Here is a 14,404-nt window from a genome sequence, read left to right on the forward strand (position 1 = left end):
ACTTGAATCGCCTCTGAATAATACCTAGGGAACGCGTCGAGATTTCCCAGAAGGGCAGGGGGGACATGGAGTGGGGCGACGGGGGGTCGGGCCAATGATTGTACACGAACGGCTGTATCTCGACGCGGTCCGACGGCGAATACTTGAGTAGGCTTACAGAACAGCACGCAACAGGAAAGGACGCGTCATAAAGAAAGCTCTCCAACAAGCACATCGCGAAGCCTTGTGCCTCAGCGCCGTACAAGCCAACAAAGCACTCACTGTTGTGGCGCCCAGTGATAACGGCAGCAAAGCTCAGCCGCTGTACAAGGCTTGCCGCCGGCTGCATCTCCACGTATCGTGTCGCAGCCCTCCACAAGAACAGCATCGATCAGCAATTTAGGACTGCTCAAACATTGAGAGTTTGTACAAAAGAGGAAGCCACATACTGTATGCACAATACTGTATGTATGCTCACAATCTCCGCAAGCGCAGGTCACGGTCTGTTACCTCCGCGGGCTCCCGCGGCGGGTGATCGATGTTGGATGAGCGAATGACCAGTGTGAGTGACAAGGCGCCATAATTGCGTGGGCAATTATGGGCCCCACTTTTGACCTGTCAGTGAGTCTGTTCGGCATTCACGGACCACGACTCTGATGTCAGGAATGTGGCTTCGTGCATTGACCCCTCTCTGCATAGGTAGCGTAGCCCGTAGCAACGCAAAGGGGTCCACTGTAATGATTTGGCTACTTAAAACCTAGGCTTTGTCTCGCCCGGCGTTCAAAAATGGTCCTAGAAACCGGCTGTGATCAGGACATCAACTACAGGCACCATGGGTGAATCGAAAACCGTTGAGGAATTGAGGGGGCTTTTGCAACAAGCCGAAGAACGGGCTAAGGCAGCGGAACAAGAACGACAGCGAGAACGACAACGCGCCGAGGCTGCGGAAAAAGGACGACAGCAAGAACAACAGCGTGCGGACAGAGAACGAGAACGCGCCGAGGTAGCAGAACAACAAACACAGCGTACATCACTTGATGAATACATCACTGCCTGCCATTCCCTCGTTTACGCCAAATTCACTATTGAAACGGACCGTAGGCTGACCTCCAAGGGTCCCATCACAAACCCGCGGGATAAGTTGTGTCCAACCAATCTCCGCCCGTGGTCCGACTTCCTACAGCAACAGAGCATTGTCTTCGGCACTCTCTACGACACTTTCTCTACCGACAAACGCTGTTTCGAGACCCTGTCGTTCCTGTCTGGCCTGGGAAGCAGGATCGCGAAGCGCAAGATCACTGACGAGAAGGCCCTCGAGTACTTCCTGCATAACAGCGTCGAAGATCCCGTCAAAGCAATCATGGACGAGCTCAAGAAGGTGGAAGAAGTAAAGAATGCGTTCGATCTGGGCAACGGAATCGTCTTCGAGAACCACCCGCATGCGCTCAGCGAGACAGCCGCGGAGGTAATCGAACGCAACCTCCCATCGACACCCCCTTCCACACCGTACAACAGCAAAGTCAACCTCCAACAGCTACGGGCCGATCAGATTTGCGTCTACCGAAATGAAGACGACGACGACGACGCAAGCAGCCGTTCGATGCTCTACGTTTCCGAGTATAAACCACCGCACAAGCTTACTGCGCCACATCTCCGCGTCGGTCTGCGCTCGATGAATATACACAAGGAAGTGGTCAGCCGTAAGATGATCCCCACATCAGTTGACCCAGACGCCCGATTTCAGTATCACGCGGAGAGACTCACCGCAGCCGCCATCACACAGACCTATCACTACATGATCGAAGGCGGACTCGAGCACGGCCTGTTGACGACGGGCGAGGCGATCGTCTTCCTGAAGGTTGACTGGCGCGAGCCTGGGACGCTGTTGTATCATCTGGCGGAGCCCTTCGCCGAGGTGGAAGCTCACCCCAAGCATTCCCACCTCTGTACAGCAGTTGCCCAATACTTAGCCTTCAGCCTGATGGCCCTTGGCGCGCCTAGCGAGAGAAGGCTGCATGGACAGGAGGAGCGGCAACGAGCCATCGACAAGTTGAAGACGTGGAGGGAAGACTTCGAGACGACGCTACGATCGATTCCAGACGAAGAAAGGCAGCCACCGGACAGCTCTCCGGGCTACGAACCAAACGTCTACAAGGACGTCGACAGATCTCCCTACTTGCTCCGGAGGAAGAGACGAGTACAGGCGAGGGACAGGCATACAAGGGAGCAAGTGAGGAGGGATCCAAACGAATCCTCCGACGAGGAGCAGAGACGGGACGTGCCAGATACACCCACTCCTACGGAACGGCGGATGTGCGGAAAGGGCCCTCAAAGCCAGGCGGACCAGGGCAGTCAGGGAACGCGACGCAGTAGGCGAGTCCTGGCGCGTCAACCGCGAGGTGATAGCGGAGGAGAAAGCCACTTCAAACATACGCCATACTGCACCCAAAAGTGCTTGTTAGGGCTTGTCGGAGGCGCTGTCCTTGACTCAGCGTGCCCGAATAAGCTGCTCCACTGCGAGAAGCCTGCTAACAACCGCCGCTGCCGTAGACGAGAACGCGCAGATGTTCATCATCCAATCGACCAGACGGGGTTTCTGAGGCTTCTTAGGGAACAGCTAAAGCGGTCCTTGGACCGTGGGATCGTGCCCTTGCGACAGAATGGTGCTCGAGGAATCTTGTTCAAAGTGAGCTTGCTCGCGTATGGCTACACCTTTGTCAGCAAAGGCACAGTAGAGGCATTCATCAGTGACCTTCAGCACGAGGCAGAGATTTACGAACATTTGCGGCCCATTCAGGGTGTGCACGTACCAATTTTCCTCGGATCTATCGACATTCGAACGATCAACAGAAAGTATTTCTACGACCACCGAGTGTATGTGGTGCACATGACATTTCTGTCGTGGGGAGGACAGAATCTCTGCGGAGTAGACCGCGTGGACATTGGAGATGAAACCCTGATAGCGATGGCAACGCGGTCGTTGAATGCAGTCCATGATTGGGGTGTTGCCCACCAAGATGTGCGGGAGGAAAACGTGCTGTTCAACAAGGAGGTCAAGGGGATCATGATGATCGACTTCGAAAGGGCGCAGTTTGCGAAGCCACCTCGCCGTCCACTCACGCAACTCATACCGAACAAGCGAAGACGGACGGCACAGATGACCAAGTGCGGCAAGCTCGCAGCCCAGTCAAGGAATCGAGATGAAGATGACGGAAAATTTTCGGCTGACATTGAGATGGTAGGGACAATTTTGGGGCAGCGATCCACTCATTAGCCACGTCCACCCGGCCTTTGCAGCCTACCATGAAGTGGCTCAGGCTCCATTTGTAAGGTTTGTGATATGGTTCGGTGTTGGCCGATTGTGGCTGTGTCTCCTTCAAGTACATTACTACACTTTGTTTTAATATTTAGATTCCAGGCCAGGCTGGATTTTCCGGTATTGGTTCTCCCAGCGAATGGTTCCTTTCGCTAAGCGTGATGATCTGAGGCGCAAACGTGGCATTGCCATTCCCTCGACCATGAGTAATCCCTGCACAGTTTTACGGGTCGAAAACGCTTAGAGCCGCACACAGCCGCAACAAACCTGACTGACTATTTGGGTGAGCGCTGCCAAGGCTGAATCTTTCGAAAAGTGCAGATAAATGAAAGCTCTACTATTCTGAAGGGGCAGGCGAATCGCCGTCTTGCAAATCGCTTCTGGCTAGCCCCAGACCTTGCGCTTCGAACCGTCTGGAACAGCATTCTTCACATCACATGAAAGCTGCACTTTTTTTTCTCTCGCGTCTCTGTGGTTTTCTCATGGATTGCAATCCAGTACTCACTTCCGTTCTCTCGGACGACCTTCCATAATCGGATCATGATCGCAGTCAATCTGCGAAGGTCGCATTGGCACGCATCCTCTCACCTCGCAAACTGAGCCTCAGTTGCTTTTGGCTATGAAACCCAAAACGTGGTTCGCAGGCTTTTTAATGGATTTTAACGCCGGGGTAAGCAGGCTTGAGTAGGCAAAGCGCCTTAGGAAAACGCATCCCTCCGCTCTATCTTCACCTAGTCCATACATACAGATGCCCTTAATGTGTCGCTAGGTCATCGCATTCGTATTGAAGAATCACCACGGTACTTAAAACCGGCACGAAATGCTGGCCGATTGGAAGAGCCAGTCAAGCTCAGTATAGGTAAATGCGGATGGAGTAGACGCGGGCGAATTGGGAACAATCCACCAGTGATCGGTCAGTAAGCGGATCACTGTAATCGCTACCTGGCTCGACAGCACATTGGTACATCATGCCTTGCCTTTTTGTGTCCTGTCGCGGCAGACCGGTGATACATTCTGTGATCGGCTCCCTTCACTCGTTCGTGCACATGGTTGATGATAATCCTGCGGCCGTTCTACCTGTCCGTATCCGCAGAGGCGATGCTTAAAGGCCTGGTAGGCTTCATGCTACTCCGGAGATGCGGTCCGTTGCCGTGATCGTGACGGGATTAGCAGTACTTCAACTCGGGAAAAGATGCATCAGCTGGGGACGCGGACAGAGCCGAAGGAGGCCTGGGGCGATAGTGCGAAGCATAGACACTACGTTTGACTGCATCATCCGAAATAATGATCGGGGATAGACAACAAACAGAGAAACATTTCCTCAAACGGATGGACGGCGGGCGGGCAGAAAAAGCATGGCAAAGTTGGGGGGCGGCAGAATCCAGCATCGGAAGGGCAGAAAATATGGACAGTCGGCAGAAAAATGCGGCATAATTCTCAAGTAAGACGGGAGAGACAAGTTCGAGCGACCAGGGTAAAGGCCGGGGTGGCACAATGCCCCCGAAAGCTTGCTGACAGGTACAAGAACCCTTGCAGATGGCAGAATCAATTTGGATTTGGCAAGACCGCTGAATTGGGAAGTAAGCCCATCAAGACGGCAGAAAACCAAGTGGAGTTGTCGGGTTTGTAAGCCGGAGAGACTGCCCAGGAAGAGGCAGAATGAGTATTGGGCGGCAGAGAATGAGCGCCCAGCAAGGGTCAAAGACCTGTTCCTTCTACTCGAGACGGATCAGGTCAACCCACCCGATTCGTTGAGTCCAACTGTTGCAAGGTTGCGAACACAAACGAATAACGATTGGTCGAGATCGATTTCTGTTGAACGCCCCCTCTACAGAACTTCTCGCCGCCTACGGGGCTCGATGATTTGATTGAAACCATGAATACAAGATGAAACAGATCGTCGGAATCACTTCCAAAGCCTCTTCAATATTCGAAACACCGAAACACTTTCCAGATAAGTTGAGGCCCCTCGTACGGAGACTGCCTCCTATCATTGCCGATACCGATTTCGACCCGCGACTAAGTTTTCTCCCCAAACCCCGGCCTGTCTAAAGGGTGATCATGCGTCCGGGGTCGAAGATTCGTGCCGCAGTCTCTTGAACAGCCTCGAAGGTCATGAAATTGCAACTTCCACTCTGTAAATGCTGGGTGACGGCTGCTAGTGTGCAGAACTCCCTGGGACAGCCTAGTTTCGGGCAGTGGTAGAGGTTCTGCTGGTGTTTGGGCGATTTCAGATGTTGGTTTAACGACTCCAAATAAATAAAGCGACCGCTGCACATGGAGCAATTGAAAGTCTTGGTGACGGGATCCCAAGACTCTACCGTGGCCTCCAAACTGACACCTACAGCCCACTCCTGCAGTCGTTTCGTGAGCACGCCGTCTGGATCACGCTGCTTGACTGCTTGATAAACTCCAAGCCGAGTTAACGGTGCTTTTTCGCATGCACCCTCTTCTAGGTGGTGAAAAACGCCAGCCGCAGTCACGTATGATCTGCGACAAAAAGGGCAGGGTGCATTATTACCCCGGTGCGCCTTGCTGTTGCGATGCTACACACGTTAGGCCGATGTTGTGATATGTGTTTTGTTGACGAACCATCTTGATGCTATTCAGGTCTTGGAAGGCCCGCTCGCATTGGTTGCAGTAAAAGTGTTCCTCCACTTCATGCTCTCTAAGTGCATCCTCGTCGTCTAATACCTCGGAGCAAGAGTCGTAATCGCAGTAAAATTCGAGCTCGTCAGATGAGGAATCCGCCCAGTGGTCCAGAGCGGCCATGTGCTGTTCGATGGCTTGGCGGCTGTTGCAATAACGGTCGCATGTGTCGCATTCGAATTCAGGAGCTTGGTGGGACTTAGCGGCCACATGCTGATCGCGAGACATCCACGAGGGCCAAGTTTGGAGGCGGGTAACACAGGTAAAATTCATCACTGCAACCGTATGATGGTAGAACAGGAGTATTGATAATTGACACAATCGCAAGAAGAACGTGTGCAAAGGTGTATGATATACGCTCAATCGGCACTGTAGTTCGGGCACATCTCGTGTGGCAAGTGTGCCGCCGTCAAAGTGCGTCGTGGATTGCTTCGTGCTTGGTCGTACAAAGAGTTACGCCCGCAGTGTTGAGATGTGTGGCCCAATCATCTTCGCCTTCGCGATGGGGGCTCACTTGGCCTGCTGCAGCTGCAGCATGCAGTACGACGATGACTGCAACAGCCAGGCGCCGTATTTGACACGTAATTTCGAAGCCTGAGGGCGCGATATTGGCAGCGCAGGACCGCGGGCAGGTTTGTTTGCCATTCAGATTATGCAGAGGACCGCTATTGGTCCAGAATTGCCCAAGGGAACGACGCAAGGAAAACAGATGGCTCGCACTGAGAAGGCAGATGCTACCAAAGAGATGCTACCACATAAATGCCAGCGTACAGATAGATGCTGACAAACAGGGAGCACGTCAGGTAAGTGCTGCCCGCATCTGTGGCATTGGGTGCAAGCGTGCTAGGTCACTGGTGGTCGCACAAAAAAGCTAGCACAGATACAACCACTCGACGGTACATGGCAGCGTTTGTCCGACCACCAGTGTGCTAGCACGATTGCACCCAACGCCACGATACGGTAGTGTTCGTGCTAGCACATAGATGACGGCATACCTTAGATACAGGGGATGGCTTACAGACGCTGGCATAGATGGTACACAAATAGGCCCTGACAGCATTTGTGTGGGCCTCTATGTTTGCATATGGATGTTAGCACACAGGTGATAGCATACATTGGCTGACTCTGTTAGGCCAGCTCTACGCTACTGCGCCCATTCCGGTGCCGGTTGTCCCGTGTGGGCTGATCGACAAAGTTGTCCTGTGGCACAAGATGTGGCTCAGGTCAGGGGCAAGCTGCGATGCCCAATCTGGACGATCATCCTACTTCGGCAGACCTAGACGGGCAGGCAAGTCACATCGTCGAGCTCTTTTCCCGAACCATTGAGGCGGTCGGCAAGAAATGAGGAAGAGACGGGGAAAGCGCGGCTTGGTGGACGGAGGAATGCGCAGAGGCCCACAGAGCGTACCGTGCTGCCCGCAACCAACAAGGCTGGGAGACGGAGCAGGACGCACATCTTTCTCTAATGGAAGAGCGGAAGGCATTCCTGAGCATTGCGAGGAAGGCTAAGAGAGCGTACTGGTCCGAAAAGATCGATAGAGTCGCCTCAGACCGGGACCTCTATCAGATCATGGGTTGGCGGAAGGCGAGCCCACTGACCAGAGCACCCCACTTGTTGTGGACAACCAGACGATCGAGGATACTAACGAAAAGGCCCAAGCGCTTCGGGAAGCCCTTCTCGACAGGTTTAGTGCAGAGGACGACGCACCGGGTGATCCGTTTGACGTACCTGTAGTCCCAAGGCGAGCGATTACTTGGCAGGAGAATATTAGCGGAGCAGAGGTGAAGGCGGCCACCCTAACAAAGACAACCACCCCTGGTGTGGATGGCATCACAACACGCCTCCTCCAGGCCTGCTGGGACGTCATCTCAGAGCCGGTCAGGCTGCTGTTCCAGTCCTGTATACGGATGGGCTACTTCCCTCTGCCTTTCCGCAGAGCTGAGGTGGTCATGATCCAGAAGGCAGGGAGAGACGCCTCCAAGCCCGGGTCCTGGCGGCCGATCGCGCTCCTGTCGTGCTTGGGCAAGGGACTCGAGCGACTGATAGCCAGAAGGATGGCGTCTCTGGCGATTGCCGAGCGCATCGTCAGTCCACAACAGATCGGGGCGCTACAGGGCAGGTCAGCCGTCGATCTGACAGCCTGCCTCACCCATGACATCGAGATGGCCCTTTCAAAGGGGCTCACGGCGACGCTCCTGACTATGGACGTAAAGGGAGCCTTTGACTCCGTTCTTCGAAACCGGCTCGTCGTCAGACTACGTCAGCAGGGATGGCCATACGGCTTGATTAGACTCATCTTCAGCTTCTGCTGCAACCGCACCGCCAGAGTCCGACTAGAAGAAAGCACAACAGAATACTTTCCTCTATCATGCGGGCTGCCTCAGGGGTCGCCACTATCTCCCATTGTCTTTCTGCTCTACATCGCGGAGATACTTGAAGACGACACAGATGCGCGATTCGGGTACGCGGACGACATCGCCACTCTGGCCATAAGCCCCTCCCTGGAGAGCAACGTCGCAATACTCAACCGAAGCACAGCCGGCAATCTCAGATGGGGTTCGGAGAACAAGGTCTCCTTTGACCCGAGCAAGTGCGAGGTCATCCACTTTACTAGGAAGCACGGCCAGCCAGCGGAGCTGCCAGAGGTCAGGGCGGGAGACTTGGTGGTTAGGGCCTCGACCAAACCTGTACGCTGGCTGGGCGTCTGGTTCGACAAGAGACTGTCCTTCCGGCACCACGTTGACGCAAAAGCAGCTGCAGCAAAGAGGGCAGCTCAACATCTGAGGCACCTCACGAACACAAAGAGGGGACTACCAGCGGCTTCCGTGCGCAAAGCCGCCGTCTCCTGCATACTGCCGATCGCGCTCTTCGGCGCCGAAACATGGTACGCAGGCATCACGAAGCCGGCCTCGAGACGCCAAGCAGAGGCAAACACAAATTCGCCTCTCCAAGGAAGACCCGTCAACACAGGCCAGAAGGGGCTCGTGCAGAAGATCGACAGCGTCATTACGGCGGCGGCAAGGGCACTTCTTTGAGGCTTGCTTCTCGATCTAAGTCTTTGTCTAGTCAACCGCTGCCGCAGCCGTTTGTCGGGCGAACACGTATGTGTCGGCATGCTATGTTGTCCTAAGGACGTGCAACTGTCAGCCCTAAAGATCTCTCTCGAGGGGCAAAGCATCCTGTGTGGGCAAACGACCCGATGCTATCGCTGAGACAAGAATTCCTCTACCGAGTCTCCGTCTGATTGAATGTGTGGTTGACACCAAAGGCTGTCAGCAGTACTTCTGCTAATGGTCACTTTTGGAAATGTGGTGAATAAGGTGTTTGATCATTTGCGATGGGAACTTTTAGGTGGGAACATTTAGCTCCAAGGTATCGTAAACTCATCTGCGTGATGTTCCACGTAACAAAACACTTAAGAGCAAAGCAGGTTGACATGCATATGATCGGGGAGTCTGATTAACATATAAGCGTGCTGAGAACGTGGCGAACGCCAATCTGTGCAATTGCGAGGTAGGAAAGCCAGTTTGATGCTGTGTCACTGTCCAGGTCCCAGGCTCAGCTCGTCAGAGAGCACCGTAGGTGGCCGCATCTTGCTCCGCAGCGGATTTGCAACGCGTCGAAAGTCACTCTGCGCATTTGTGCGGTTTGGAGCCAACTGAATGCCAGCCTTTATCATCTATATTTGTGTTATTGCGAACGACTACCTGACACCAACAGAAATTACTTTTAGGATGCATCAGAACGACTGATTGTGCCCGGAAGCCCTACGGGTACTTTGACTAAGGCATCGAGTGCGTGAAGTCATCGCCAGTACTGCATGCATCTCGTGCGGGCACAACCTCTATGCGTAGCTTCGCATGATGAAAAAAAGACCCCCAAAAAACCCCTCAAAAAAACCTCAGACGCTGTTTCCTGCTGATTTCCGAAATCGCCGTTGAAGGCGGACATGATGGGGGATGTTGACCAACAACGAAACGAGGAAGGATGCAGCGCCTGCAACGGATATTTCTGACGTGGCGGTGCAGTTTTCTGTCGGTCTGGACATACCCATATACCCATCAAGCCTCTTGCGAAGGCAGCACTGTCATCGTTGCCATCGCTTGCTAAAGCGTTTGATGCGATTCTCAGTCATTGGCAAAAGCTCTTCTAGTCAAATGCGGCATCGAAGCCAGATATACTTGTCATCGTTTTACAGATGTGCTTCTCGGGGACTGTCATTGTCGGTGTTGGTCTGCGGTGTACAGCTACAATCTGGCGTTATTGCAGTAGCTAGATAGCTAGTTCAATTTGTTCAAGGTTCAAGTGATATTGAATACACAACTTCAATAACTCAGTTATGGATATGAATAATCACTTCAACGAATGCCGCAAATATTATTATTCATAGTAGGTACTGAAAGAGTGTAGGGTAAAGAGGACTCTGGCGGTGCGGTGCTTCAAAGGAAACCACCAACACCCATCAAAGCAACACAAGATGCCTCCTCGATCAGCCCGAAACAGCCTCGATCAGAGGAGCGTATGATCTCTGATCGTATATATCACGGTGGCTGATCGAAAGAGCAAATTCCCCCCTCGTCTCGGGTTATCACGTTCAAAAACAACTCATAAGAATGGACATGTAGTTAAGTCTAACGCAAGTAGTTCCGTTACACACAGAGGCGGCTTCCATCAGTCCTGCGCCCCGCAAAGTTCTTGGGCAGTACAATAACATGTGTCTGCCTATGCAAGAGGCGGGCCTTCTTGGTGAAAATTGAATGGGCTCGCCTGGGGGTAGGGACGTTGCCGAAACAACTCATATGAAAACCTTGGCAGAAGATGATGACAATATCGACATGCTCGGGCGTTTCAAGAGCAGCTACCTTTTATTAGTAGGACATTTTGAGCCACTTAAGTCACTCTGCTAATGTACCAACAGAGTTACTTCTGGTGCCTACTCAGCCGTCATGAGCAATGCGACGGGAAGAGACCAACGGCCTAGCAGGACAAGAACGCATATCAGTAATGGCATGCTTGATTGGTCCAAAAAAGAAATGCTATTGGTTTCTTAAGTTGTGTTAGTCCGGTTACATACCAAAAGGCCGCTCGATCAGAAACCTTTTCATACGTGTCGGCACATGTCTAATTCGGATCTCCCAGCAGTGATTTCTATGTTCTTTTCATGTCCGTTGCCTGACACGGAGGACGAGGCGCAGTCAGTTGATTTCATTAATTTCATCGTGTTTTTACAGTTTGCGGACATGCACGTGCATTCAAATGAAGACATCCGGGATAGCTTGACGATGTTCATCCCTAGATCGGCGTCATAAGATCCGATATCTTCTCATAATTTATAGGATGGTCACAAACATGGCTGTCGACCGATATCGGTATGAACATGGAAAACGCTTGCCCGGAACAAGCATGACTGAGTATAGGGAAGCCGCTGTCACACGCAACGAGAAAAACCTGTGAATGCTGAACCGATCTTTGCTTTTTCTCTTCACTCCTTCAACGCCAACCACTTCATCAATGGTGTAATGCCTCATCTCACTTCAACTTGTCCCGCTATAGCTTAAAGACTCGGGGGACAGAAAGACCTATCCCATGCTATTAAAGAGAAAAAGACAATGGGGCGGTGTTTTAAGTTAACCTCTTCGGGCTATTCCATTTGGCCTCAAGTTCCTAGATATGATAACCGAATATAGTCGTCTTAGGACACTTATCTTTGCCTACATTCTACAAGTTGTCTTTGATTCAGCTATACACGCTTTACTTATCCGGCAATAATCTTGTACCAAGAGCCTTGGTTGAATATATTGAACCAAGCTGAGAGTCACGCGGCGAACCTAGGTTAGTTAGTGTTTACCTCATAGTAGCATCCCTTGACTCCCTTTACATGCCTGTTATTTCTGATTTTGTAACAGCAGCGCCGATTATTGTTAACGAGTGGAGTATACGTCTTTGTCATACGATCATTACTGAACACGCTACTAGCCCTATTAAATACATGCGCAGCTGCAGCCTCTTGAGTTGTTGGTAGCAGCGACAAAGGGCCAACATCAAGATGGTCTACCATACTACAATCAAGCCTATGATCCAAGCAGCCTAGCAGCGACCCATTCCAGACGTAAAAAGTCCATGCTAACAACCTTGATCGCCCGAGTTGACGTAGACCAGCATGTTGCCTGGACCCTTGAAACACTCCACACGTAAGGGACGGACTCAAAAGCGGGAAGTCAGGAAAGTCATGCTCAACTCAAGAGACGTGGCAACGATGACAGCTGTATATGATGGGCTGAGCGAGAGCGAATCTGCACGATAATTACATCTTCCCCGAAGCTTTCATTGATTTGTCCCCACCAAAAGACATCATCAGATATATTCAAGGAACACAGAAATACCAAGCACCCCAGACCTCATTGCAGTAGAGCTGGTTGAATAGTCATCGACGAAAGATCCGGGCCTTCTTTTTCACTACGATGCATCGGTTGGTAGCTTGCTTCCGGCGTTGTAAGCCGCTCTGCAACTTCGCATGAACCTCCATTACCGTACATCTGCCTGCTCCCGTAGACGGCTCCTGACCCTGACAAGCGACTTGTACTCCGCCTCGGCCATACATTCTCGCACTTCTGGCTGGCTGACAAAGATGAGTACCATGTCTGCAGCCGCGGCGGCTTCACCTTGTGTTACGCGGTTTCCCCTGCCCTCATAGAAAGACTTCTGTGGTCTGTTCGGGGGTTCCCCACGTCTCCCACTTCCTCTGTGTTGCGAACCATACACGTGTTCAGCCCCTCTCGTCGCTTCTGCTGGTACATCCCTGTCTTGCGACTGCGTCTCTCGACGGTGACCCCGCTCTTTTGGTCTCCTGGAATGTCCCTTCAGAGACGCTTCCTCGAACAATGAGCGGATTTGAGGGTGCTCCTTCTTCAATCGGCTTAGCCTCATCATTAGAGCAGACTGCGTCGAGGATGCCGAAACGCCGAAGCGCTGCTGGAAGCCAGCCGTAAGTGCCTTCCAGGGTTGCCGTTGCAGGCGTCGCTCGATGAGGTACTGTTCGCCAACGTCAAGTTGGAGGAAGTCGACTAACGCTGGGTCGAGAATCCCATCTCGGTACTGATTGGGCTCGACAACGTCGGGAAAGACAGAACTGTCGACGCGGTCGACACCCGGTGGTGCAGAAGTGTCGGGAGGTGCCTCATAGCAGGGAAACGAGTCTTGTCGGTCGGTGGTGCCGTAAGTATCTTGGAAAGACGGCGCTTGCCAGGCTGAAGACCATGGCTGAGGTGAGGTGACGAACGGATCTGCCGACCTAGTGGAAAGCGGCGTACTTCGAGACACCGGCACAAGTGTTTGCTGATTGACTGGAAAGCATGCCATGCTGTCCGAAAACCGCTCTTAAGCCTCCAACAAACACAACTTGTTACGATGACCTCCGTAGTGAGCTCCATGACGCCCAAGTTATACGTGCACAACCGCAACAAACATATAATTAGAACTGCGCCGCTCAAGAATCCGGACTGGAGGAAAACCAATCTTTCCCTGATCGACACTGTATTCTCATCGACCATTGTTATGTTAGAACTCAGTGCAGGACGTGATGGGCAAGAACATGCTCGTTGGTTATGTCTTGGGTGTGAAGACTGATATTACGAACCACTACGCCGGGACATGGGCACCAGGGGGGCAAGCAAGCAGGTGGCAGGCGAGTCGTGCTGTTGTTGGTGAAGACGGACAAGACCGTGGGCACCGTGGCCAGATGTGATGAAGGAAACGGCCGCCGAGATGGCAAATCTTGAACTTTTGCTAAAAGCAATAGTGCTTGCGAACGAGTGTGTCGACTTTTGGCAGAGACATCGTCGCCAGCATGAGACGTCTTTCGAATATTCTCGCAGCCGTCAGTGTCGTTGACTTGGCTTCTCACCTGACCTCGACTATCTGCACAACGCGCATCGCATACATCGCAGCATGCGTCTTCCGAACAGTTGGGAGCACGCGTCCCAGGGACCGGGGAACAACACCTTCTCCGTACGTAGTAGTGCTGCACCACCGCTGAATTGTAGCCACGCCTGGACGAAGCGAACGCATGTTCTTGACGGTCGATCCGGACGTACGATCGCCCAATTCGGGAAAGAACGGTGAGAGGGGGGGGGGAGCGGTTATGTTATGTGGTTGCCTGGCCATCTGGGGTAACAGGCGCTAGATAGTCGTGTTGGTCGCATTCGTCTTCCCGCGTAAACGGTTGCATCAGGAACCCAACGCTTCACCTGAAAAACTCTAGATTTGGTCCAGGATGATTGCTCATGACTCGGTCTTCGCAGTCACGAAATCAACCGATCCGCGACCCTAAGAGTCTAATGCGGACGGAAGCGATTGCGAAGCGAAGAGCAATGCTCTTATGACAAAAGAACATTCGAACGATTGTACTGTAGGCGCTTAATGTGGAAGAATCTCATGGTAAGGAGCGCAGACAGTTCAGT

At 52.5% G+C, this 14,404-nt stretch overlaps 3 protein-coding genes across 3 annotated transcripts; 1 reads left to right on the forward strand and 2 right to left on the reverse strand.

Moving 5' to 3' along the window:
• Window positions 1-811: 811 nt before the first annotated feature.
• On the forward strand, window positions 812-3,253 carry BDP55DRAFT_567888 (uncharacterized protein; the record flags this gene model as incomplete). The annotated part of the gene is made up of 1 exon (XM_060570627.1): window positions 812-3,253. The coding sequence occupies one exon, from the start codon at window positions 812-814 to the stop codon at window positions 3,251-3,253; it is 2,442 nt and encodes an 813-aa protein (XP_060421904.1).
• A 1,760-nt stretch (window positions 3,254-5,013) lies between these two features.
• BDP55DRAFT_37974 (uncharacterized protein) lies at window positions 5,014-6,651 on the reverse strand. The gene is made up of 2 exons (XM_060567146.1): window positions 5,888-6,651; window positions 5,014-5,841 (listed from the first exon to the last, which is right to left on the reverse strand). Exons 1-2 carry the CDS (start codon window positions 6,215-6,217, stop codon window positions 5,344-5,346), a joined length of 828 nt encoding a protein of 275 aa, XP_060421905.1. The 5' UTR covers window positions 6,218-6,651; the 3' UTR covers window positions 5,014-5,343.
• A 6,128-nt stretch (window positions 6,652-12,779) lies between these two features.
• BDP55DRAFT_506381 (uncharacterized protein) lies at window positions 12,780-13,244 on the reverse strand (the record flags this gene model as incomplete). Its single annotated transcript, XM_060567668.1, has 1 exon — window positions 12,780-13,244. A coding segment is annotated over one exon (465 nt), but the record flags the coding sequence as incomplete, so codon positions are not given.
• Between the last annotated feature and the right edge of the window lie 1,160 nt (window positions 13,245-14,404).

Source organism: Colletotrichum godetiae (assembly GCF_030913485.1).
Source record: "Colletotrichum godetiae strain CBS 193.32 chromosome Unknown BDP55scaffold_102, whole genome shotgun sequence".
NCBI classification, from domain to species: domain Eukaryota; kingdom Fungi; phylum Ascomycota; class Sordariomycetes; order Glomerellales; family Glomerellaceae; genus Colletotrichum; species Colletotrichum godetiae.